The sequence below is a fragment of the Haliaeetus albicilla genome, chromosome 2 (assembly GCF_947461875.1).
Source record: "Haliaeetus albicilla chromosome 2, bHalAlb1.1, whole genome shotgun sequence".
In the NCBI taxonomy this organism is placed as follows: domain Eukaryota; kingdom Metazoa; phylum Chordata; class Aves; order Accipitriformes; family Accipitridae; genus Haliaeetus; species Haliaeetus albicilla.
The window spans coordinates 57,196,350-57,222,869 of record NC_091484.1 but is presented as its reverse complement, the minus strand read 5'-3'; the positions used below and the strand labels follow the sequence as shown (position 1 = coordinate 57,222,869).

Sequence of the window (26,520 nt, the reverse complement as noted above, 5' to 3'; positions counted from 1 at the left end):
GGACTCTTGGGGTGCGGTTCAGTGGTACAGCTGAGCTGACCTAATTGCCCCTGAACCAGCAGGAGTGGTCCTGATTCCCTTCTTTTTCTCCACCAGTGTTGCACTTGGCCAGAAGACTTCATGCCTCTTTGCCCCCAGACCTGCCCATTCTGCTGATTTTGGCACTCGGGGCTGCATTGCTTCAGCAGTTCAACCTGATAACCTGGCAACAAGCTGCTCGTTCTGTTAGGCTGGTGCTGTGCTGGGTTAGTAAATGGAACCGACACGGTGACAGGTCCAAGGAGCAGCAGAGCAGCACAAGAGAAGGAGCAGAAGTCCACAGCTGAGCCATGGAGGTGGGAGGGGAAGGGATGCTCCTGATTTTGCCCTGGAGTAGCTGAGCAGCAGTGCTGAACTCCTCATCGCCCTGCAGAACTCTCTGCTTCTGCTGGCTGGGCTGGAGGAATGAAGTGGTTACCACGTGTAGCTTCACCTATGCTTAGTTTTCCTGTGTGCCAGCTGGGGATAACCACTTCAAGGAATGAAGTGAATATAAATTGACTATTTAGTTATTTGGAAAAAAACTTGAGAGTTCCTAGATAAAATTTTAAGGCAAGAATTTGCCTCTACCTGTATTAGCTTACGTCAGTGGAGTACTGAGATGAAAGGGGAAGACCATGCTGCAGACTGCAATGGGAATGTAGAGAGTCACTTGGGTTGGATTTGTTTGAATTGTTACAGTGGTTTGTTTAAAAAAAAAAGACAAACAATTCAAGTAAAAATACACTCTTCCAAAGCGACATCTAGCTTTGCTTTCACAACAGGTTTTGGAAATAAGTAGAGATTAAACCTAAGATTGAAGCTACTTGGAAATAAGCAAAAAAAGGTGCTTGTCTCCTCCCTGCCCCACTGCACATACACCGGTTCACTTAAACATAGAATACATCTGCTTTAATTGTTTTCATCAGACGCATACCGTTATTAATGGCATTAGGAATAAGTTGTTCCAAGAAAATGTAACACATCCATTCATGGCTAAGCAAATCCAAGCTTTCCCTTTCCACCCTCCCCCAAACTAGACTGGTGATACAGTGGGTATAAAGTTGGCTTAAAATCCCTGCGAGCTGTGCAGTGGCTGAGCTCAGTGTGTTGTTATCCTCAGAGCTGATGTTGCAAAATCAGCTGTGGTCTTGTTTGAGTCAGTGGAGAACTCTAATGCTCAGCAACTGAAAAATATCGGTGCATTAACTTTTCATTCCATATTGATCTCCAAAACAGAGTTTCAAAGGACTCTATTAGGAAAAAAAGAGGGTTTTAAGCAGGGATTACTTTTTCATGTCTTGTAAAGAATGCATTATGCGTGTGGCAAGCTAAAGCTTTGAAACTCAACTTCCATCTGCGCTCCATGACAGTATCTTTATATAATTCCATGTCTAAAAGGCAAGGTTTGGAAATGAAATTAGTTTGTGTCATGCACAGTTACTGTAGAGATCAAAGGCAGACCTGTTAATGCAACTATTGCTATTCATGAGTTTCATAGCCGTGTGAGTTTCAAGTTAATTATAAATGCTCATTTAATCACTTAACAATAGGGTATCAGAGTCTCATCTGGGCATTATGCATATAGCTCTCACTTTTTTAATTAAAGCAAGTTCCTACCTTTTTTTCCAATAAATTAATTTTGGTGGTAATGCTCTAGGCTCTAGCAGGTCAGGATATGCAAATCCCCTTTTAAATGCTGGACAGTTGTGTGATGAATGTCTTTATTTTATTATCCTTTAACTGCCCCTCCCTCCCCCTTGAGTACATGGTTGTGTAGTAGTCTGGTTGTCACTGGAGATGGCATAAATTGCTCTAGTTCTTATACTAGAGTTCCTTTTGTGACATTTTATTAAAATTTGTGTTCATTATCACTAGGAGATAATGTATTTTGAGATAAACTAATGTATTTATCATTTTAGTTTCCAAATGCTTTGTTCAATAGATTTTAAACCTGAAGAGGCAAATAGGGCACCTGCCTGACCTTCATATCACAGACCACTGTGCTTTATTTGAATGTTGAGGATTGAGTCCAATTATTTTGGTTAAGATAAACCATTTCAGTCCCCTGGAAAGTCAGTCCTTGTGTACTAGAGGAACCAGCCACAGTGCCAGCAATGCCTGAGGCACTTGCAGTGGCAAGGAATGCAGAGATGAGAAATGCAGATGAACCAAACTGTGCTGCAGAGAAAGGCAAACAACCCTCAAGTGCCACCCGAGAGCAGCCTCTTCCGCAGCCTCAGATCCTCCTTGCCCAGTGAGATAGGTGAGCAAGATGCATTGGTCGGGCATCACAGAGGGGCTTCTCAGCGCCAGTTAAGAGACTGGACTATGCAGCTCCCATTGCATCAGATCTCTAGGAATAAAAGAAAAACTCAGAAATCACAGTCAGTTGTGCACTTGGGGAAAAACGTTCCTTCTTGACTTCTGGGGTGTGAGAGTTATAGTGCTCAGAGTGTGCAGAGGACCATGCTGATAGTCTTCCCCATGACCTGCAAAGCAGAAAAGTGTTTAGCAAATTCAGATTGCAGTGCTAAAAAGAAGCACCACAGACAACCATTTTCGCTGGCTTCGTAAATGTTCTAGAATCAAACATTATTTCTCTTAACTCCAGAATTAAACATTAATTGTAAGCCTTAGTTAAACACCGAGAACTATAGTTAAAGCTATAAAAAAAAAAGAAAATAAATCTTCCCATAGTTTGTCAGCATGAGTGAATCTGCCATCTAGTAAGCTGTTCTCTTGTTGCTAAGAAATGACACCTGAATTTGCTTAAGTTCCGCATACAGCTGTTGGGTCATACTGCATCTCTCTCAGCAAGACTAAAGGTCCTCAGCTGACTTGTTTTTTGCAGTTTACCTGTTATGCACAGTGATCCAGCCTTCTCTTGCAATAACTGAAGAGGTCGGGTTCTTCAGATGGCCAGTCCTAAGGCTGCTTCCCTGTCCTCTGGATTTTTATGTGGCTCTTCTCTGAACCCCTCTACTTTCTAAATGCTTGAAGTCTGGGTCTAAGAACTAAGCCCTGTTGTGTGGTCCTTACTAAAGTTCTGACCAGTGCTGTGGACAGAAGTAAGGAACTTTCTGCTTGATGGTAGGGATGGCAGCATCCCTGGTATAATCTCAAGAATCACTGAACAGCCAACAAGCAGAAGCAGAACTCCTGCATCCCACCCTCTGCATGGTTGGGTTCCCTGGAAATCAGTGGCAGACGCTCACCCCAGTTGAAACCTTGGTCACCTGTGGTGAAGGGGAAGGCTGTGTAGCACCACTGGTGTTCCTGTAACGTGTTCTGAACAGAGGATGTCGTTGTCTTTGTTCTGAATCTTCTACAAGCACACCTAGTTTGCCATTTGAGGTGGTACTTGTGAACTTACTTTTCAGGTGACGACATCAATGAAGATCAGAGTCTGTGTGCTTCTGGAGGGATTGTACGTACGCATTTCCTGTTTCTTCATATGAACTTACTCTGCTACTATTTTGAAGCATGGTTGTCAGTAGAGATTTCTTGATGCAGTACATCAGAAAGATATGACGATATGCAAATGCTTGAGTTGGCATCTGTGGCTAGAGGATGGGGAGCACTCATTTTTCTAGGAAAATGTTTTCCTTTAGATAAATGAAAATCCTGTTGTTTGGCTGAGGAGTGACCTTGCACATGGGCGAAATGTTGAGAGGCAGAAAGGCTTATCCTTTTGGCATGTAGGATTCAAAACCAGGCATGTTGCCAGTAAGCTCAATCAGAGCAGAGGATACAATTTTAAATAAAGTTCATAATGCCATTTTTTAAATGAGCAGGAAGTTTTCTTTCTCTAATCAAACCCTAGATAATTTAAATATCTCTTTCTTTGGTAATATCCTGACATTGTCCATGGATAGGGGACCCCCAGAGGAAAAGATAAGTGATAACGGCTGCCTGTGTCAGCTGGCTCCCAAAAGAGATCATCTGTCCAGCAGACACCAGTGGGAGTCTGCCTGACAGAGGGGTGTGTGCACAGAAACCAAATTGCAGGATTGGGATCTAAATAAGATTGTGATCTTTGACTTCCAATCTGTGTCATAACTTTTCTCTGTTTATTTCAGTATTTGAGATCTGACAGTGTGCCATCACTCAGATCGCTCAGGATTTTTCTTTCTATGTAACATTACTGGCTTATTTAAAAAAAAAAAAAAAAACAACCCCAAACCAGTGCTTTTCACTTTTCAGGAGTTTGGTTATAGAAGTCGGCGCTGATGATTCCAGTTCTGAAGGAAACTGTTCCCAGACTGGGAGCTCACACCAATATAAAGAGCAGTTGTGAGTCTAAGAGGGGTTGCAACTGCAGAAGTAGTTGTCTTAAGGTTTCTTGTATTTCAGAGGAGGCAGTGTGGTTCATAAAGCAGATGGCACAGGAAGGAGTGCTCAGAGAAAGTTTAGGCTTAGTAAAATCTCAAAAATCAGATTAAGAAGACAGATGGGATTCTGGATTGGAATGCTAACTTGTAAGGGGGTTTTTTGTCTTTTTTTATTTCGCTTTCCCAAATTATAACCTTGGAGATGCTGGGGTTTTTTTATATAGCTGACAATAAAATTAGTACTAGAAAACTGGGAGGGAGTTACACTTAAGCTGCTGTTTTCACTCTAACTGGTAGTTTTGGTTTGTGCTTGTTTGAAAAACAAGTGAGATGTGATTGCTGAAAGAAGACAAAGGAATATAACTACAAGAAAAGAGATTTAGGCTAGACTTGCTTGCTTGAGCATACACATAGCACAACCTTGATCTCTTTGTGGAATGTATCCCTGTATTTGCTGTTTTCCCACTAACATCCTTTTCCCACTTTGCTTTGGGATTCTTGAAGCTGAGTTGCAGGGTTTCCCAGATGGCTTGCACTATTTAACATTTGTGAGCGGCCCATTCCTAGCTGCACTTTTAGACAGGGACAGAGAGTCTTTTTGCCCGTCCAGATATCCAGGATATCTTTCCCTGTGGTTTATCTCCTGGAAATGAACAGTTATCATAAGTAGCTCTTGCTTTGGACGTGAAACATTCCTGTAGGAGTATAATGGCAGGGCATGCACTAGTGGTGCTGGCAAACTACTCCAGCTTGACCTGTGCCCTCCACCTGTGTTGTGCTGCAAGCCAACCAGGAGCCACGTGCCAGACAGCCCAGCTCTGAAAGAGTCACATTCACACCACGCTGGTCAGGAGCCAGGCGTATTGGAGGGGGCTGTCGGCTCAGGCATGGCCTGTCCTGAATGTGGCTGGCCTGTCTGGGGAGGTGGAGAGGTCACACCTAGCCTGGAGTGAATTCATCAGTGCCGGGGTCTGTCACCTCAGCTGTCTCTGCTTTGCTCTGGGGTGAGAAACATCAGCACTGTGCACCTTTATGTCCCCGTCCTTCCTCCAGGGCCTCACTAGTAGCACAGAGCAAAGCTCTTTCTGAACTTAGGAATTGAATATTCCTGCTGTAGTAAATAACAGAAAGCACAACAGTCTCACAAATCTGTGGAAGAAGGAAGCACGCTTCTCTTTAGCAGTTCAGTCTCGGAGTTCAACTGCAGTGCTTTCGGTTCTCTGCCTCTGTCGTGTTGCCCACTTACTGCAGATGTCCTTCTGTATTGGTTTTATGTGGCAAGGTTTTGGTAGCGGGGGGGGTTACAGGGGTGGCTCCTGTAAGAAGCTGCTGGAAGCTTCCCCTGTGTTCGAGAGAGAGCGAGCCCATACCAGCCGGCTCTAAGACGGACCCGCCGCTGGCCAAGGCCGAGCCAATCAGTGATAGTGGTAACGCCTCTGTGATAACATTTTTAAGAAGGAAAAAAAAGTTGGGACGGGGAGAAAACAGCCGCCGGAGAGAGGAGTGAGAACACGTAAGAGAAACAAGCCTGCGGACACCAAGGTCAGTGCAGAAGGAGGGGGAGGAGATGCTCCAGGCGCCGGAGCGAAGATTCCCCTGCAGCCCGTGGGGAAGACCATGGTGAGGCAGGCTGTCCCCCTGCAGTCCAGGGAGGTCCACGGTGGGGCAGATATCTACCTGCAGCCCGGGGAGGACCCCACGCCGGAGCAGGTGGGTTCCCGAAGGAGGCTGTGACCCCATGGGAACCCTGCGCTGGAGCAGGCTCCTGGCAGGACCTGCGGATCTGTGGAGAGAGGAGCCCACGGAGCAGGTTTTCTGGCAGGACTTGTGACCCCGTGGGGGACCCACGCTGGAGCAGTGTGCTCCTGAAGGACTGCACACCGTGGAAAGGACCCATGCTGGAGCAGTTCGTGAAGAACTGCAGCCCGTGGGAATGGCCCACGTTGGAGAAAGTTCGTGGAGGACTGTCTGCCGTGGGTGGGACCCCAAGCTGGAGCAGGGGAAGAGTGTGATGAGTCCTGCCCCTGAGGAGGATGAAGCAGCAGAAAATAACATGTGATGACCGTAAACCCCATTCCCCGTCCCCCTGTGCCGCTTTGGGGGCTTGGTGGAGAAATCCGGGAGTGAAGTTGTGCCCGGGAAGAAGGGAGGGGTGGAGGGAAGGTGTTCTGAGATTTGGTTTTATTTCTCATTTACCTTACTCTGGCTGATTTGTAATAAATTGAGCTAATTTTCCCTAAGCTGAGTCTGTTTTGCCCGTGACGGTAATTAGTGAATGATCTCTCCTGTCCTTATCTCGACCCGCAAGCTTTTTGTTATATTTTTCTCTCCCCTGTCCAGCTGAGGATGGGGGAGTGATAGAACGGCTTTGGTGGGCACCTGGCGTCCAGCCAGGGTCAACCCACCACACCTTCCTGTGTCTTTAATTCTGTGTGAGCTCATTGCTGTGGTAGGCTGTAAAACTCAGGAATACTGTATCTGCTTTATCCCCACTGTTTTGCTGAGAGTACCAACTAAAGAGTTTGACAGATACTTTAAAGACTCTATTCCTTGGCTAATAATGAGTCTTCTAAGCAGCTTTTTCTAATTAAATACTTCTCTTAGTATACCTAATGCTTCGGTCTAAGACCTCACTATTAATTTGAGGTCAGACTGATCTGGGATCACTTGCTGTCCTTACTCTGCTCTCTTCTTTCCCTTCTTCAGTCCTCCTGTTCTTCTCAGTGCCTGAGTATCTCCAAACAATTCTGAAACTTACTGTATGGCTTTAAGTTTTCATAGTAGTCTCTCTTTATAGATTGTTCTCATCGCTCTCACTGTTTGAGAGGAGGTTTTCTTCAACAATTTCTCTCCAGTTAAAGCTTGTAATCATTCTGTTGCTGTGGAAATTACTGTGATAATGCAGGTTTAGTGTTCATGACTTCACTGCTGTGTTAGATAAGAAGAAAAAGGAGCTGTTGCGTGGGAGAAAGCCCTGAATTAAGCAAGTTGTGTATATTTCACACGTATGTCAGGGAAGATAACACATGAAAAGGAATTAGGGTTGTTCAGGCTGCTAGGATTTTCTCTATCTTCTCAGGAAAAAACAAGTCTAAATATTAAAAAGGAGGAGAAAAAAAAGCCCAGTGTCTAATCTAGGGACCGTGGTTTGGAACAGCAGTTCCAGTCTGTTGCCTTTCAGGATATCAGTCTTCCATCTTGGCTGATGGCCTTTGTTGTTTCTCTTTGGAAACAGGATTTTGGAAACCCTTATCCTTCCTTATCAGAAAGAGAGAAGGGTGCAGACAGAAGTCCTTATATAGCTATAGAGTGAAGGATAAAGGAATTTCCTACTGGAGATACCTATGGTTAGCTCTCTTGTTTGGGAAGAGACAGCTGGACTTGTGTATACGGGAAGATTTTTCTTTATCAGTCTTTGTCCCTTGATCAATTTTAGTAGTAGTCTCTGCTCTAGAATTTTGGGTGTCTATAAGGAATTAAATAGATTTGATACTTCTGTTGTTTTCTTATCTTCTTCCTTGATTAGTATTTAATATTCCAGAGCTACTTGGTTCCTTCTTATATGTGGTTGTTTTAGAAAAGGCTAAACTGTCGTGGTACTGAAATTCCTAACCACAATGTTCAGCTTGTCATGTTTCCTTGCTTTTTCTTTAATGCATGGCCCATTATTCTTAACCACATCTGTTCTTCAGCATTCTTTGCTAGGCAATTCAAAGTAGGAAACATTAACAGCACAGCTATCTGGCTTTGGATCTAAGCATATTGTTTCTGCACATTTTGAAAATAAAAACTTATATTGCTTTTTGCCCTCGCATTTGTAAATACATGTACAGTTTATAAATACATACATGTTCCTTTGATTAATGTGGCTGCCTTTCACATGCACAAGATTTCACAAGTTGCTTGGTGGTCAAGGCAAGGTTTCTAAGGAGGCATTCTGTACATGTACACCAGAGTGTATGGACACTGTTTTTCAATATACGTTGTTTTCTTTGACTACTAAATGCAAAACTGGGAACAAGTCCAGAATCTTTAATAGCTAGAATGCATTTCATGCTGATCCCCTCTAAATTGGCATCCTCCATTGCCAAGTTCTAAAGTGAGGGCTGCAATGATGATGAATTTCTCTAATGGGGTTTTTGTTCAGGGCTGCCTGATATTTATATTTTCTGTACTGTAGGATTCAGACAGAAGGTCTCCACTTATAAAAAGGCCCAATATCTTTCTGGCTGAAATGCCCTTAGGACAGAGGTGCTGATATTTTTGTATTAGATCCTGACATCCTTTTAAAATTTTATATTGTTACAGTACGTTTCTCATACTCCGTTGTGTCATTTCACTATTGAAATTCACAACAGAGATTTCATTAAGTTCTTTGTTGTTGTTCTTGATGTTATGTCTTGCTGGCTCAGGGCTTACACCAAAATAAGTTCTTAAAATCCTAATGCACAGTAGTAATATAACAGAACTGTACCACCAGTAGTGTTCTGTAGAAATCAATGTATTGTTTTTAAATATATCTGAAAAGGAGGTCATGCTTTTTTTTCTGGGCAGCACGTGAAGAAATGAGTTGCACATGGAGTGTAAGCATCTTGCTTGTAGTGACTGAATTCCGCTGACACAAAAAGGGAGTTTGCAAAATACCATCTACTACCTTGGGGAATGGAGTAAGCTGAGGTAGGGGACTTCATGCAAGAACAACAAAATTTCCAAAGATGAGGGCGAGAACAAGAAAAAGTGGAGAGTGGGAGAGAAGGGGGAGGTAGGTACTCATTTAGGAGAACAAGGTGACTGTAAATGAAAAAAATCCAAGGAGTGGCTTGCTGGAGGCATTGGACCGTTGCTGGGTCTTTTCAACCCAGCATTGCATTTGAGTCATAGTTATTGAAGAAAGGCAACAGCTGCTACTTTAGAGCATGTGGCAGAGGAACTATTGGAGGGGCAGAAAAATAATCATAGATATAGAGGAATGCCTTCCAGAGGGACTGTCTTGCACAAGCCATTCTGCTTTATGTAACAAAAGCCTGGTGACACAATGCATGGTTTAGTCATAGGAGTGCCCTGGAGTGGACAAATATTGTCCATCTGGAAACATTTAAACAAGTAATTAGTTTCTGGAAAAATGGCAAATTACTCCGGGAAAATGTAGTCCATTGTGTTAGCTTCTGACTGCATGTCTACAAGATGTATGATTCTCCTGACTGCCTTAACTATCACTTCTTGGCTTCTCATACCTACCAGTTGTATGTGGGGACAGGTAATACAGTAGTGTCAGGGCTGACAAGCAGGTATCACTAGGGGCTGTGACATTTTGCCCCTTCAGAAAAAAGGCCAGGGAACCTGGAGGCAGGGGGGGAAGTGTTCCCCTCTTCCTCACTGCTAGCACTCTGCATCCCACCTAGTCATGCTGTGCTTTGAGGACAAGGACCCGATGCTGTGGGATTTCACCGTCTTGGTTAGACATCACCAGGGAAGTGCTGTACCAGCTAGGGCAATCTCTCTCACCAGGGTTCAAAATCTCCAACTGTAACACAGCCCGCTCCGTTGCCCGCTTTCTTCCTGGGCTTCCGTCACAGCAGATTTCCTCTGTTCCTCTGCTACACAGAGAGAAATGTTTTGGGGAAGGGGTGAGGGAGCACAGCCCACTTCCAGCCCTTCCATCTCCCCACTGCTAGTGGAGAAGGCTGGCTGGAGCAGAGGTACAGCAAAGCAGGGGCCTTACAGAGAGTTATGATGCCGTGCTATCTGTGACTAATACATGGTGTTTGATAGCACACACATTTAGAATTATGCTACTGTGAGGTGGACATGTTGCCCATCAAAGGGAATATTGCCTGCCCCTGGTGATGTGCTGCCCAGCTGCATGTGGGTCATAGGTAGAATATAGATGCCTCCACAGCTGGAGTTAGCTGTGGGGCAATAATTCAGGACCTGGGCTGGCTTGTGGCAGAATCTGCAGTGTCTCTCAAGAGTGACTGCCCAGAGTGGAGAACCGCAGGCCGGGACAAGAGGTCGTACTTGGCACTGAAGTGTCAGAGGTTAGCACTGAGTCCTGTGTCTTTTTGGTCATTGGTGTGCTAGCATGTTCTAACTGCTGCCTCCTGCAGAAGCTTTTCAGACGATAATTGCTGTGGTTGTTTGTCATTACAGAAGTAACGCTGAAGGTCCATGTAAGCGATGCCAGCACACATCAGCCAGTAACTGAAGCCTTCATTGAGATTTTTACCAACCAGATCTCCATTGCATCTGGAACCTCAGGAGCAGATGGCACTGCCTTCCTCAAGTTTCAGTATAAGTTGGGCAATCAGCTGATAGTGACTGCTAGTAAACATGCATATGTGCCAAATTCTGCACCATGGAAACCTGTAAGATTGCCTGGTAAGAGATCTTTATTTTTGTTCTGAGGTAAGATTTTGCATCTAAAGGAATTTACGTAGATTTGTATGATGTGTTTTAATGCTTGCGATCCTGGGTGGGAGGAAGAACATCTGTGCATTTCAAAAAAAGCGAGGTTTCTTCCTCAGTTAAACTGTGCCATCAGGGCTGTGCAGAGATTCGCTTTCCTCCTGGCTGTCCTTGATACAGTGCTATGTCAGTTTTCAAACAACTGCTGGTGCTCTTACAGCTCCACAGAAAATACAAATCTATTCCAGATATTTTTCTTTATGGGAACTCTGTTTCCAAGTGCTTTGTTTCAGCAGCTGTGATGTACTCGTTCGTTTCTCTCCCAAGGTGCAGCAACAACTATTGCACCATAGGCTGTAGTGTACAAAAAAAGTCCTGGCCTTTCAGTTCTTGACCGTGTCCATAGGACAGTTTTAATCTGCAGTTATGTTATCCAGATGTAAGGATTTTTTCTAACTTAATTAGCATGGTTTGTTTCTTCCGCAGGCAAACAAATATAACAATCATACTTGCATGTTAGTGTTTATCAGAATGCCTCAAAATTTTATGGGAAGTAGGAGACTTTACGTTGGTTGTACAGGAGGGGAAACTGAGTCACAAAGACTATTTCTGTAATGCTAAATAGAACAGATTGAGGGTGGCTTTCAGACCTTGAGACATAACATCTAGATGAAGGTCACATCCCCAGTTTTCATTGTCTTTTCCTCTAATCCCCAGCCACAATTAGGGCCCAAGTAGTGTGGGAATGGTCCCAGGCTTGTATTATACCCAAATCACACCTAAATATCAGATTTGATAATTAGCCCAGGACAAAGCCATGCCAGGTTTTAAGTGCACTAATATTTAAACAGTATAAATGATCGCAGGGCAGTGTTCAATCCCATGCCTTGGCTCCATTTTATTTATTAATATCAGCATAGCCAGAGGGACTGTGTGACTTGCCGCAAGGTCAAGCAGCAAATGTATTTTCAAATGGGGAAAGGAACTTGAATCTCTTCAAACCCAGAATTATGCTTTAAGCATTTCAATATGCTGTTTACTTATCCGCATTCATTTGCTTCAGATAACGTAGACTGACTTCTTCCACATTTCCTCTACTGTATTCTGCCATGTTTTCCAGCTACTTAATGGAGCTGTAGTGAAGACTGAGCCAAGCTCTTAGGTGCATAGTGAAAGAATAAGAAGTAACTGAAATGAGTTGGAGCAAGGAGAGTTTCAAATAAATAAAAGGGAACAATTCTTTACAGCAGCAGTAGTGAGAGACTGGAACAAGTTGCCCAGGAAGCTTGTGAAATCTCAGTCTTTAAAAATATTCAAAACAACTGGACACCCCCCTGCTTGCTTGAAGCAGGTGACCTCCAGAGGTCCCTTCCAACCATAATTGTTCTGTGACTCTGTTTAGAAATTTCCTTGATGTTTTTTTCTGTTTAAATAAGATGAAGTCCAGCTTCCTCAGCATATTTCTTGTACTTCCTTAAGACACAATCATATATGATTAAAGCATGCAATAACATTTTCTTGCCTGAACCTTTTCTTGTCTTTTGTCTTATATCTTTCTGACTCATGCCCTAGATCTTTTGAATGCAACCTGCTCTTCCATGGCCTGGAGTTTGGTTAGGTTTTTTTGCTTGTTGCTTTTTTGTAAATATTGATTTTGAGGGAAGGGAATCAAACATGGCATTATTGTTTTGGTAAGTCATTGAAGTTTAAAGAGCAGTAATTGTATACAGTTTCCACAAAACCTTTCTTTCCTTGGCTGAAATGTGAGCTTAACTCAGAAAATAGATTCCTTTCACCTCTGATCTTCCCCCATTGAAACTAGCAGATAGTTTGCCATTGATTTAATTGGGAGTAGAATCCTTTCTTTGCTTTCTGTACCTTGAACTTAATCCTTTCTTTGATTAAAGAAACAAGTTAGAACTTGATATGCCCCATGTAGATTTACTAGGGTTGTTCTTTGTATTGCTCCTTAAAAGGGACATGACATAAAAGTTCAGGCCCAGGATACTTAGGCTGTTATTTTTTGTATTGACTAAGGTGCCTATAGTCTTTAAAAAACTTTCCAAGAACTGTTTGTATTTAAATGCTGATCATGCTTGTAACCAACACAGTATTGAAGTTTTGAAAACCATGCAAGTTTTGTTGTTGTTGTTATTTTTAATCTGGGTTAAATGATGGGGAACAGGCAGCATATTTAAACCTTGATTCTGCAGTGTGCAGTCTGGGCACACATGTACTGCGGACTCCTCATTTCCTGAAAATCCTGAAAATGTCTTTTAACAGTACTAGTAGTTGTCACCCCACAGAGCGGATACACCATTCTGAGCTGCGTTCCACCCACGGCAGTGGTTTGAGCTAATGTGCCATCCTATGTGCTGTGGTAAATGAACTATGGGCACATTTACTTCAAATGTGGAAATGAAAACCACGAGCAGGGAGTAGGTTTGAGAGCTATAGGGTGGTAATGTTTAAAGTGCTGTAACAGGACTTTGCAGAAGGATCAGGATTCTTCCATCGCAGTCAATATGCATTAGTTATAATAGTATGCTGAAAAGCTGTGCAGCCACTGAACTCGTGATACTATTGTAGTAGCTTTAAGGAGTAAGCATCGAGGGGCTCCTGTTCTTATAATTCGGCAGAAATGAACTTTTCTTATATTAACCAAAATAATTACTAGCTCTTTACCACTTAAGCAGGAGGATTATTTATTTACATAGCGATAAATGGTAGGAGGAAAAGATTAAGATCTCTTTTTCCATTAAACTATTTATCAGCAGAGCCATGGCTCCACTTATTATTAACAGTTCATTAATTTAACATCACTTGAGTTGTTGAAGTGTTCATGATGGAAGATGTGCTCATCTGTCTGCTGTTAGCTACACATAGATTTTTCTTTGTAAATAATTTGGAAGAAAAAAATTTGTGACTGGTAGTCCATATTTAAAAAGATGGTTTTGGAGTAGTGTGTGCAATGAAGAAAGGGAAGTTGCTGAGGCAGCACAGTTCAGGCTAGCTGGTAGGGTCAGTCAAAGCAAACCATAGTGTTCACTGTGGTGAAATGTAGTTCTACAAGCAGAGGATGCTCATGGTATTTCTGGGAGAGGAGAGCTCATCTAGAAAGCGGTGACTCGGCAGAAGACATGTGAGTCATGGTAGATGAACAGTTGAAAATAACCTCCCAATGCAGCACTGCAAGAAAGCAGAATAATCTGATCCTTAGCTGTAAAATAAGGTAAAGACTGAGAAGGCGGAGTATAGTATTTCAGAACTTGTCCTTGGTGCCGCCACTCAGGGAAATGTGTGTCCAGTTCTGGATCCGCGCTTCAAGAAAAGTGTTTAAAACTGCAGGGTTATATAAGGAGTGATTAAAAGATGGGAAAATACAGCTTACAGGGAAAGACTTGGAACTCCTTAATTTATTTTGTTCACCAGAGAGAAAGTTCATGGGGTAATTTGATCGTAATCCATCAGTACCCGCACAGAGAACAGGAAACGGGTAAGAGAATTCTTCTGTCTAGTGGGCTTGTATAAAAAGATCAAATGGCTGGAAGTCTAACCTCAATAAATTTTGATGAGTAAAAAGGCACATAGTTTAACTGCCCTCATATTTATTTACTAGAGCATTGATGTTGCAGTGTGTTCTTCAGCACTGGACACCTTTAAAAGAAAATTGGATAGTTTTTCTACAACATGTTTTCTAGTTTAAGCACAGCTATTGGATCCGAAACAGTAACTAATTCAGGGAAGGCTGTAGTTATACAGGAGTAAGACTGGATCCTCACAGTCATCCTTCTGGCCTTAAAAACTATGACTTTCTGCCTTTGTCATGCTGAGCGAAGATTGTGCAGAAAAGCCCAAGGGAAGTTTAGAGCTTATATATGCATTATAGTCTGGCATATATGGAAGAACATGTTGGCATGGTTTATTGTATTGAGCTCCCCAGGGTGTCTAAATTATATTAGCTTTCTTCATACAAATTAAGTTATTGGAGTAAAGACAAACAAATTTTGTAATTGTGTGGCCTTAGTGCTACTTACACTAGGCTTTCTTACTCATGTTGCCTGATGTGTAGGTCTGTTTCACATATAGAGCATTGGAAAGAAAATTCTCAGCTGTACTTGCAATAACGTGATTTTTTATATTTATTTTTTTTTTAATGTTCATATATGTTGTTTAGACCATCTTTTAGGTGGTGGTTCTTACCAGCGTGTTTCTCCTAGTTTCTTCTACTTTCTCCTGTATTTCTCCCAAACACTAAAATTTCTGGTCTTTAAAAAGAAAATATATTTCTTAAACCAGAAATAGTGTACAGTCTCCCTTTTTATAGCTAGCATCTGTATGGTCTCTTGGATTAAGTAATACATATTAATTTAGAGGAAATGTATGAAGCTCCAGAAAATCAGAAGAGTTTGCACTGTTCTTTTATTAATCGGTTCTGGAAATGTCTTCCTCAGCTTGTGGTCACTTCAGAATGGGATGAGTACTTTCCAGGTGCAAATGTGGGATGCTGCCCAGTTACCAAAAATTACTAGTCTGCATTAATCTCCTCCTCTCCTATCTTTGAAAGCCATGCATGGACTGCAGGCAGGTCTACTTCTTACTGTTTTCATGGGTGGGGGAGTCAGGTGTGCTCGGTGGCTAATTCCATACGTATTTCTGGTCTTCTGGGTCTGAAGAACTTAGCATGAAATTATATCATGTTCTTCACTCTCCAAAGATGTGTGTGCATACAGACGCAGCCCCCTGTAAGGAATGTCAGTACCCAGTGGCAAAGGAGGTCCTTGCAGGTAGATTTCTTGCAGCAAATACCATTTATCTGTCCTCTTTCGCACCACTGGTAGAATGACAGAAGTTCTGCTATATATAGCACTTCTGTAGTGTAGGTGGTGACTCAGTAGGGACATGCTGTATTTTAAAGCAAATTATTCAGACTTATTCATCAGACTTTGCCTTTCTGTATGACTCTTTATGTAAGCTTCTCAAAGTATTTAAAAGTTAGGTTTCATTAAAATCTTCCTGAGGTAAGAAGTATAGCCATTTCACAGAAAAATAATTCAGTCAGACTGAGTTAGTGTTTCACTCCTCTTTATGTAATGACAAGTCTTTCTGTGTAGCTGGGAATTATAACCCGAAACCCTGCTTTACACTGCACTTTTCTGTACTTTGAGCTACCACGCATGACTTGCAGGAGTCAAAGTGTAGAACATGTTGTTTAGTTCAATAATAATTACCCTGGCAATTTAATTATTTGGTTTAGAAAATGCACGTGGTTTCTGTCACATATACAATATGATTTTAAATAGTTTGGGTGGCCTGCTTTTGCAAAAATGTAGAAGAAAGTAAGTGCTGTTGTTGCTGGGTTATGTTTATAAGAATTCAAATATATCCCACCTAAACCACTTCTCTCCCACAGTGTTCTCTTCACTGAGTCTCGGCCTTCTTCCTGAACGCTCAGCTACTCTAATGGTCTATGACGATGTAGTCCAGATAGTCTCAGGATTTCAAGGTATGCTGGTTTTTGGAAGTCAGAATTGAAATTTGAGTGATGCTAAACAAAAAGCCTGACAGGCCAATACTTTCTGAACTCTGTCCCGTGGGTGAGCCTGGTATTTCATGGGGAGTTCTTCTGAGTTCCCTCAGGAATGCTCCTCTGTGGGATGGTTTTACCAAATTGATTAATAGCTAAGTTCATCCCTAACTGCTGTGACTGGGGAATTTGGGTTTCTTGGTAATAAACAAGTTTGGACTTTAGTGTGCCATTTGAGAGCTAGAGATTAAATTTCTTTTGCTGTCTGTTGGATATTTTTTCATCTAGCCTCATTTAACCATCCTTGCAGTAAACATTTTCTGATGTTCTTATTGTCTAAGAATTTTCTCTGTTTTTATTTTGTTTCTTGCTTCCTACTGTGAATGCCTTAGAAATTTAGGGCATAGAAAAATTGAAAATTTCTCATATCTGCATTGTTGTATACACCTATATAAACTTGCTTTTCTTAAGTACTTCCTGCGGACCCCTTATCAGACTGCCTGCAAACCCCCATACTACAGGATGAAACCCACTATATTAGAATAATAAAGTTCAAATCATGTTTTTGTAAGGCCAAACACAGAAGTTAAAGCAACTGTAGTATCAGTCAGATGAACACTGTGTTTTCTGAATTGCACAGTAAAGAATAAAATGTTCATCTGACCTAGGAATCTGACCTAACTTAGCCCAATTGATGTGATAGCTGAGGTAAGTCTGTTAACAAAAGAACAGAAGTTTTTAAAGATACCTTGATGAGCCAAAACAAGGGAACAACCTTCCTGTGAGCACTCGCACTCGTATTCACATGTATTGTGATTATCATCATTTTAAACTCTACCAGGTAGTTAATAAACAGAGGAATACTATCTTCAATGATATTCCAAGATAGTTATGTTTTATCTGAGGGAATATAATACAATTATGCCTTCCTGACATCTTTTTTTATGGTTAGAAACCATCCATACACAATAGGCTTTTCATTAATGATAGTGCTAGATACGACAGTAGCTGAAAAAGCACTAAATAAATTAGGTAGCTGATGGAATGCTCAGAACGAGCTGGAGAGCAGCACAGCTGCTGTACGTATATTCTGCAATTTGAGAGCTGACATTGTCTAATGGGGTAAATTAGATGGATGGTGAACTGTGTTAAATCACAAGGGATTCCATTAGACAGAACATGAAACGTTGTTTACCAACAGTATTCTACTAGCATGGTGTATTAAATACTCTTACTCTTATGCAAATGTGCTAATATTACACAATTAACTTAAAAAGAACAATCTTTTCATGTTTACAGCTTCCTTTCTTAAAAAAAGGGGGATATTAAAGGGCTAGTGGGACATTTAACAGCCAAGTGACACTCATAAATATTTTCCACATAACCTTGCTCCCTTCAGTGAATTGATCCAGGGTGTTCCCAATATATTTAAATTAGAATAATATAACTGGTTCTGCTAGTACAGCAAAGAAAGAGGTTAAAGGAGGAAAGTGGTATCTGCAATATTCTAAGCGTTGGGATTTGAACTCTCAGTCTTGCCCAGTAAAAACTATTTTATGGGACCAGCCCACACTCCTTTTCTTGGGAATTCTCTTGTGATGAAACCTAAATGAAAGACAGCCTAGACATTGTACCAGCATTTGAATGGAGCCTCTCTAGTCTCGATCCAAAATCCCTGTGACCTAGTTTTTCTCTGTTAATTCTCCAATTTATTTCCCAGTAACTTCACGCTGCTTCAAAAGAGCTGATCAGAAGTTACCTTAGTGCAAAAACGAGAGCAAAGCAGAACTCATTATACCAGGAACAGACTGGGAACACTGGTGTTTGAAGCACCAGTCAAAGGGAAAGAAAGGCCTGTCTAGTACACCAAGTTACTAGTTGCTTTTGAATAATTAATCAAGCAAGCAACTTCCTACGCAGTTGAGAAGTTTGTCTGAGTTGATGCAGCCAGCTTCGTTTTCATGATGGCATTACAGTCCGCTGTTGTGCTCTGTCAGTAATTGCGAGGGATGGAGCTTGCCAGCCACTGGGTCATTTAAGTTATTTAATACCAGCACAGTGATGAGCTGAACCTCAGCATTCAGTGACTGAGAGATACATGGGTACCCTCTATCTGCCTCTGACATACAAGCAATCAGAGCATGAATTGATGATACTTGAGTGTTACTTCACATAGACTGAAGCTCAAATGCTGGTGTAGTGCCACGTGTCATGCATCCAGCATGACAAGAGGTGCCTTACAGGGACTCCTTGAGATGGTTACATCTTCAGGTGTGCCCTGGCAAACTGGACCTGACAGCATTTGGATCATGGCCGGTGTGTTGACGAGAGGATGTTTAAAGAAGAGAAGATCAGTGCTCAGCACTCCTTTACCTCATGACACTTACCAAATGGAGAGAGCTCACATGCTAATTTTATACTTGAATGTATTTGGGGTTTGTAAGTCAAAACTAGATATCTTCAGTAATAGAAGCAGCAATAATAATAATCCACTCCCAGTGATAAGTGCTGACTTGTTGAAAAATAAGAGTCTGGTCAGCACAGGTCTTTCTGTCCATTTTACCACTTCCAATTCCCTCAATAAATCAATTCCCAAACATATGCCCCCAAATCTTCTATGACCTCTGCTAAAGGAGTACATTGGACTATCTTCCAGCAAGGTGGTGAGACAAGGAGAAAGCCTTGGTAGCTGCTTCCCTCGCAAGCCTTTTGCTGGTAGCTCCCAGTCTTCTTCCTCTTTGAAGTCTCCTGCCAGTTTTGGGGAGACCCAACTGAGGAATCGAGGGAAGAATGAGGGCGAGTGGCAGGTTTCAGGTGAATATCAGTATCAAGGAGCTTGTTTGTTAATCTAGGGTGTGCATTATCTACTCTGCACTGATTTATTGGATGTATATGCACTGTCTACAGAGGAAGCTGTTTCTTCCACCTCAAAACTTGCATCCAAGTTGATTGCTGCACAGGTTTCCTGCCAGGTTTGGGGCTCGGCCGTAGGAACGCTTTGTGTTGCTTGTTGGATTCAAGAAACTGAGGTTGGCTTTCTGAGTCTTCCCTATGTAGTTAAAATTTGGCAACTCATGGCTCTCCCACTGCTACAAAACAACCTTTTTTTTTCTTGTAGAAAACCCCAGAGCCTCTGCGTAAACTACTGTGTTACAGACTCAACAACAGCTACTTTGTTTTAAATTCTTAATTAGTTCAGATCTTCAGAAATATAATACCAATTCTTGGCAACTTGAATAATTCATCTTAACCAGAGATTTAGACAGCAGAAAATCCTACAATTTTACATTGAGCTGTTAGTGATAATCCTAATGGTGGTTTCTTTGTTGTGGGGTTTTTTCTGTTTTGTTACTGTGGATGCTTATCTCTATGTGCCGTAGCAGCCTGCTCAGCAGTGCAGTCAGAGGTTCCCGAGTACTTGAGCAGATTTGTCCCCGAGGTACAGCAAACTACTACAGTATTGCAGAGCACTCAGGAGATAAGTCTTCCCCGATTTCATTGCAGTCAATGTATTTAGTCTTTTGTGTTGTTTTCCATTTAAGCCTAAAAATCAGGTAAGGGAGATTTCTTCCTGTTTCACATGGCTGTTGTTTAATGACTATCTTAAACACTTAAGGATACTACCAGTCTCAAGAGCCTGCTGTATATACTTAAATGTTTCAGAAATTAAAGAAGTGGGTTTATAGCTTTTTCTTGCAGAATTAGCAAATAAATGACAGCTAAACAACGATCAGCTCTTTGGAGATACTTGCCCATCTACATTGCAATTTTTGTTGTCCCATACAAAGTTTGTTCAGTGGAATTCTATGTTTTCTCACAGCTAGAGCTCCTGCTAGAAAATAATGCAAGAAAAGATTCCAGTCTTCTGTTTTATGACATTGGCAGTTATAAAGCTCAGGAGTTGTGAGTCAAGCTCTTTAATCTTTCTTGCAGTGAAGTTACATGTAACCTAAAAACGCTGCCAGAGACTAATAGGGGAAAAGAAGCAAAATTGTTTTGAGTTGACATCCTTGAACTGCATAGTCAAATGTGAATTAAGAAAAAAACTGTTTGCCTCTTGATTTTGTGCTGTGTGGGGAGTGTTCTGTGAGTATTCAAAATGAGCTCTGAAGAATACAATAGCTTTTGATTTAAAAATTAATTTGCATGTTGCACACACAAACTTGCAGATGGAGTCTTGCTGTGTGTTGCTAAACAGTATGAATGGGGAGCATCCATTGAAAAAGACTATGCACTGTAAAAACTGGGATTTAAATGAGACATGAAATGCCATAGTACATGAAACGGTCTTAAATCATGTTGCAGCAAAGACCCTTTAATTAACACCTAGTGATCTTGAAAAAAACATTAAAACTGTACAAGACAGAGGAAAAGAGAGAAATCTTATGTGCCAAGTAATCTGGTTCTGTTTAGATGTCTTCTTTGCGTGGGAAAATATGGAGACTCTTTTCACCTAAACTTTGTCAAGTGAATCTTTTTATCCAGTGATTTAAATAAAACGTGACTATTATCTCAGTACTAGAGATAGTTAACGTGGCCAAAGCTTTGTAAAACTTAAATACAGAAATTACACAAGTTAATTGGGAGTACAGGTAGAATGGTCTCTTAGAAAATAGCTTTAGAGAGTATGAATTACATTTATCTTGCTATTTCAGGAGAAACAAGATTTAAACCAATATGGTGAACTGGATGATTTTTTAAGCTTTCACATGCCCTACCTCTGAATTCAGTTTTAGTTTCACTTATATTCATTAAAAGAGGCATGTAATGAAATTAGAGGTGATCTAGGGGAATAACATAGTCAGAAAAGCTTCTGATGTTAGGTGCCTTCACAATTTTTCTCTGTAATACTTGTGGAAAAGTAATGGCAACTGCAAAATAAATGCAAAAATACTGTTTTTCCTCCTCTTTCATAATAGCCTTCTGATGTCTCTGTCCTTCTCAAGCCATTGCAATTTATAATGAAAAAAAGCTGTAAATGTGCTTCCATAAACATGAACACCTAAATATTCTGCCTGCCTTGGATATAAAGTCACTTATAATTTTTTTAGGTGCACGGACTCAGCCACAAGTTCACTTTCAAAGAAGATCTGTGAAATTACCAGAGAACACTAGCTACAGTGATTTGACAGCATATCTGACTGCAGCCAGTTCACCCTGGGAAGTGGACAGTTTTCCTTATTTGCAGGGATTAGATGGAAATGGAACAGGTAACCCACTACTTCCGTTTTGCTCTGATTTCGTATTGGTCCAGGGATCAACTTTTAACCATACCATTTTTGCCATTCCCCATTCCAGCAAACGTTCTTTAAAATTTGGGTGAGGTGATAGGTTCACCTGCCCTACCAAAATGCTGTTCCAATAAACAAGAGAGCAAGGTCTGCTATCCCTTAAATGGGGCCACTGAATAGCAACAATGAAGACTCCTTGACCTTGGGAGATCAGAAAAGTTTGTTACGCTTGTAGTTTAGAGCTAAGTCTCCACATGTGTCACACATACACATACAAGAATGGAGATTAATGTGAAGGGACAGAAGAGAATTTAACTTGAGGATGCCATAGAATTCTTGTTCAATTTTTTTCTAAAAATAAATAAAATGCCTATATATCAAGGATTTAATACTCTGTTGTTTCAGCTAAGAGTTGTTTCAGTGGCTTTGTTAGTACTTTTGAATCTAACTTCTGCCAAAAATGTGCAAATTCATCTAGCACCAAAGGTAAACTAGTGAAAATTCATAGTGGAAACACAACCACTGTTAAATTCAAAGCTGTAATGCATTTTTATGACTGCAACTGCCTGTTACTCTTCTTCCACTTGTCATTTAGTCTTGATTGAAATAATTGGTGTTGTGCAGGCTAGAGAAAAATAGAAGAATTGGTCACAGAAGTCTTCAAATTCTTAAACACTGGTGTGAAAAGGAGAATAATATTTTCTCTGTGTCTTATTGGGTTAGAAAGCAAGCAGTGGACTTGTAGTGCAGCAAGAGAGATTCAGACTAGTGATTAGGAAAACCTTGCTATGGTGAGGATAGTTTAAGCTGTAGAATCGATTGCTTGAGAGTGTTGGACAGAGTTAGACAATCACCTGTGAGGATGGCATAGGCATAGCTGAGCCTGCTTTGAAGCAGGCTAAATAACCCCTTGAGGTCCCTCCCTGCTGTTTCTCAGGATGCATTTACTTGTGATGTGTTGATCTCAGTGACTTTGAATGATAGGTTGTGTGCATAAATGGTATGTACTGATGTTGCTAGCTTTTCCCTGAAAAAAAAGGCAAAATAAACTTCCTCTTCCCTTTGTACAAATCTGAATATCTCCTTTTCTATTACAATTAGAAATGTGTCTGCGACCTTACTCCAATCCTTCTGTCCGCTCCAGTGAGTACATGTCATCCTATCTCATTCTATCTCTGTCATTTCCCTGTTCTCATCTTCAACCTTCAGTTTTCTCTGGCTCTTCATACTCAGACATGATCAAATATCTCTTTATCTTTTTGAAAATGAAGGAATGCACTTGATCTCACTCGTCTGTCTACTTCTTCATCTCCTTTCTTTTTATCTCTAAGCCCACTGAACAAACTGTTGACAACGTGTGTGGGATTCCTCTCTTCCAGATTTTTCCTTAGTACTCTGCAACCCAGCTTCCCACACTTGCATTTATTTAGTGAAAACAGGTCTTGCCAAGATTTCAGGTGATCACCTCTCATGGGAACTACACAACCAGGACATCATCTTTCTCCTGTTTTGCCTCCTACCCTCCTACAAAAGAGATGAACGCACCCTTGGTTTTTTAGTGTTCTGTATGCTTGCATGAGGGGAACTTTTCTACTTGAGCATGGGGTCCCTGGATTTGACTTTTATTAGCCTTCAGGTAAAAAAAGTATATCACAAAAGACCAAAATGACCGGCAAAGAAAAGGGGTTTAAGAGACTGAGAAGAGCCTTGTTTTCTGAATACTGTAGTATTCAATATGGTATAATTCAGACTACAAATACAATATATTTGTACCTGCATTATAATATAGGTGAAACACCCTCTATTTTTAGTACAAGTTCCTCTTGCTGTGGAAACATGAAACTTTAAAATCCTAAACTTGGATTGACTTCCTTTTCTTCATCTCCAAGTGACTTGGTGAAAATTTCACCTGAAAAACTTTTGAAGGAATAAAAACTGAGATCACTACCTGCTGGGGATTTTTAAATATTTCTCTTCTCAAGAGAAAAAGAAAAAATTGTACGAATTCTAGAATTCTATAAAAACTTAGCATTAATTTGCATGGGAAATTTTGGAGTCTTCCTGAACACTGCCCGTTCTCCCCTCTCTCCCCCATCTCCTCCCCCACAACTACTCCTCTGTTCTTTCACAGTTTATTTACATGTCTGTAGAGTTTTGGAGAGGTCCTCCCATTTGTTTCAGTCAGCTCAGTTCTCTGGCTAGTATTTATCCAGAGTAACTTTACAGTTGTTTTAACTAAAACCTACTCTCTATGAGTTCAACAGTTTTCACAAAATCCCAGCTGGGTGTTGAAGTAGTAATATGGAGCAGTGAAAATATCATTGCATGAATCAGCATGTTCCAAACAATAAAATTCAAAGATTTTAGCTGCAAATAGTGACAAGCCTGTATAGTATTAGCTTATTGTTTGTATTAATCACCAATTGGAGAGCAGTAGGATGGTTTTACAAAATCTTGTCCTTTTAACCAAACTAAACAAAACTTTCCATCGTCTGCAGTAATGGACCAAGCTGGCTAATAACCATTACTCCTGCTGGTTTTGTAGGCTGTTTCTTTATGAAGAGTGAAGTCTAAGTCACAGTGGATTTTCCTCTGATTATTTTTAGAGCTCTTCACAGGTCACCAGATGTCAAAAATGACATGAAATAAATGAAAGCTGGCATTTCTTGAAGTCCATTCCCATTTAATCTGTGCGTGTGCTTATCAGTTTTATAGCATGTGAGAGTTTCATAAGCATTGATTTTAATTTACCTTCACAACAGAAAAGAGAAAAAATTATCTTTTTAATGAGCATTTACGTACTGTGCAAGGTGGCAAATGAAGGATTATTTCTTCTTGCCAGAGGTCAGTGGATTTCAGAAATTTCTTTATCTTCTGACATAACTTGTTCAGCCCAGTACTGAGCAAAGTGTCAGTGCATCTTAAGTAAAAAAGATGCCAACAGTGTTTCACCATCAGAATGCTTTTTCTGGGGCTGAAAACTCATTTTTACAGATATTAGGCAGATATGCTTTATCAAGACAGTACTGAAAGAAAAATTCAAAACTTTCAATATCTAAAAATAGGTAAAATATAAACCATAATTTAATCTTAGATATTAATCTAAACGTTTCTAGAATCTGAAGCTACACCTTTTGTCATTAGGAATTTGTATATGCCAGAACGTGGTCGGGTTATGATACTTAGCAAGAGGAATTTATTTCTCTGATACCAGCCTGAGAAACTTAGTGGCCCAAGTCCAGTGACCTGGGGACAAGCATCAATCTGACAGAAGTTATAGGTGCATGGCAGAGGCACTGGATTGAACGATCAGGAATAAAGGAACAACTTTCTCCCCACAGATTCCCTCCTCTATATCTCTAGTTTATATTCTAAGGCTGTAAGGGGATGATATTGTGCACATTGGAGTCTATAATATACAAGTGCTTGGGTAGGCTGGCAACCTTCCCCTACAACCCTAGCTGAATTTCCAAACCTTATTTTTCTGGTTTTTTTCTCTCAGTTAGCTCTGTGGCTGTCTTACATGGCCATCTTCAGAGTTCCTGTTTTCTCAGCACTTCACTCCCCCTGGAAGATATGCTTCTGCCCCTGCGTTCGCAGTAGATCAAAGCAGTGTGTATGCCCCTTGTGTGTCAGCTGTGCAACAGTGACACTTGCCTTGAAATCTAGGGAAAATGTGCATCAGAGTAGGTGCTATAGTAAATAAGCCACATGCAAAGTTACTTCTGGTTATTTTCCATGTCTTCAGTTTGGCACCTCTTGCAAAATCCAAAGAATTTAAATTCTGAGAAGTTTTGTGTCTTTTTTCCTTCCCTTTGCCACTTCCTGCCACCCACCCCCACCCCCCTTTCCTGGTGATGTCTTAACTTTGGTGAGCTATTACTCAGGGACATTGAATTTGATAAAGGCCATTCCTTGAGACTTACTCACTGTTAAGAGAAATGCTAAAGGTCTTAATGCTTTCCCACCGTTCCCTCGAAGGTACTCATCCTAAGGAACACTGTCGCTGGGATACCGCATGTTCCTGCAGACCCCTTGTGCCTTGGTGTCGCAGGTGGCATACCGCTCTTGGGTGCAAATGTGCTTTTACAGGCAGCTTATGCTGATGTAAGGCACCAGGATGACAGGAGCGGCGGTACCCCGCTCCCTGCCAGCCAGGCACCCCTGTTCCTTCTCAGAGTAGCCCTGCGGCGGGAGGAGCGGCTGCACCAGCGCAGGAGGCGGCAGGGCTGCAGCTCTTAACAGCAGCGTGGACCTGGCTGGCTCAAGCCCCTTGCAAAACTGGAAGCTCCATCTCTTCCAATTTAAGCTACTGCTGCTGTCGCTTTGAGCTCCAGATCTCCTTGGTTTTAAACCTCAAGCATTTTTTTCCCCTGAATACATATATATATCTGTGGTATTTTTCCCTGTCATTGATTCATTTGGTTAAACGGTTGAAGGGTTATAGCGCATTTTTAAATCGTGTTGTCATGAAGTAACGTCCATTGGCATGCAGTTTAAACATAAAGAATAATTATTATCTTAGATAAGAAGATAACACTGCGTACCCTAATAATCCACTTAGCTTGGTTTATTTCAGTGAAAGGCCAAAGGAAATACATCCTGGCATTCTTAAACATATGACCAATCATCTTTGCGGTGTCACTGCATGTTTGGGTGTTCGTTAGTTACAATATGGGCATGTGAGGCTATAGTAAAGGCTTGTGAGATACTTTTTTTTGCTGTGATTATGGCTGTGATACTCATACATATTTATTTAAGATGAATTAAGACGAGAAAATATATGCGGGAGATTTTTGCATTGTAGTTTTCTTGTCTTCAGAATTTTCCAAAATTAAGTGAAATATACAGAAGCCTGTACGTCTTTCTTGTGAATTTTGTAAGGCAGGGAGGATAGCTACTACCATCCCTTGAGAAGTATGTTGGTGTGGTACTGCAGTGTTGAACCACACGGGTGTATCTAAAATTCTGGGAAATGCTGTAGTCACAATGTTCATTCATTCTC

General features: G+C 41.1%; 1 protein-coding gene and 1 long non-coding RNA gene across 7 annotated transcripts in view; one reads left to right on the top strand and one right to left on the bottom strand.

Annotated features, from left to right (window-relative positions):
• The window catches only part of FAM171A1 (family with sequence similarity 171 member A1), a 91,901-nt gene that overhangs the window by 43,518 nt on the left and 21,863 nt on the right, over positions 1-26,520 (top strand). For 3 of the 5 annotated variants that reach the window (XM_069775850.1, XM_069775859.1, XM_069775839.1), the window contains 3 exons: positions 10,503-10,730; positions 16,171-16,263; positions 21,336-21,494. In XM_069775850.1, the coding sequence (XP_069631951.1) occupies positions 10,503-10,730; positions 16,171-16,263; positions 21,336-21,494 (480 nt within the window). Of the gene's footprint in view, positions 1-10,502; positions 10,758-16,170; positions 16,264-21,335; positions 21,495-26,520 lie in introns of those variants that run through there. The other 2 variants (XM_069775870.1, XM_069775867.1) reach the window with 2 other exon arrangements.
• On the bottom strand, positions 737-25,818 carry LOC138683715 (uncharacterized). 2 transcript variants are annotated; one of them, XR_011323133.1, is made up of 3 exons: positions 25,442-25,818; positions 9,801-9,949; positions 737-2,510 (listed from the first exon to the last, which is right to left on the bottom strand). It is a non-coding gene; the product is annotated as an uncharacterized lncRNA (long non-coding RNA). The 2 variants fall into 2 exon arrangements; XR_011323134.1 differs by having other exon boundaries at positions 25,446-25,818.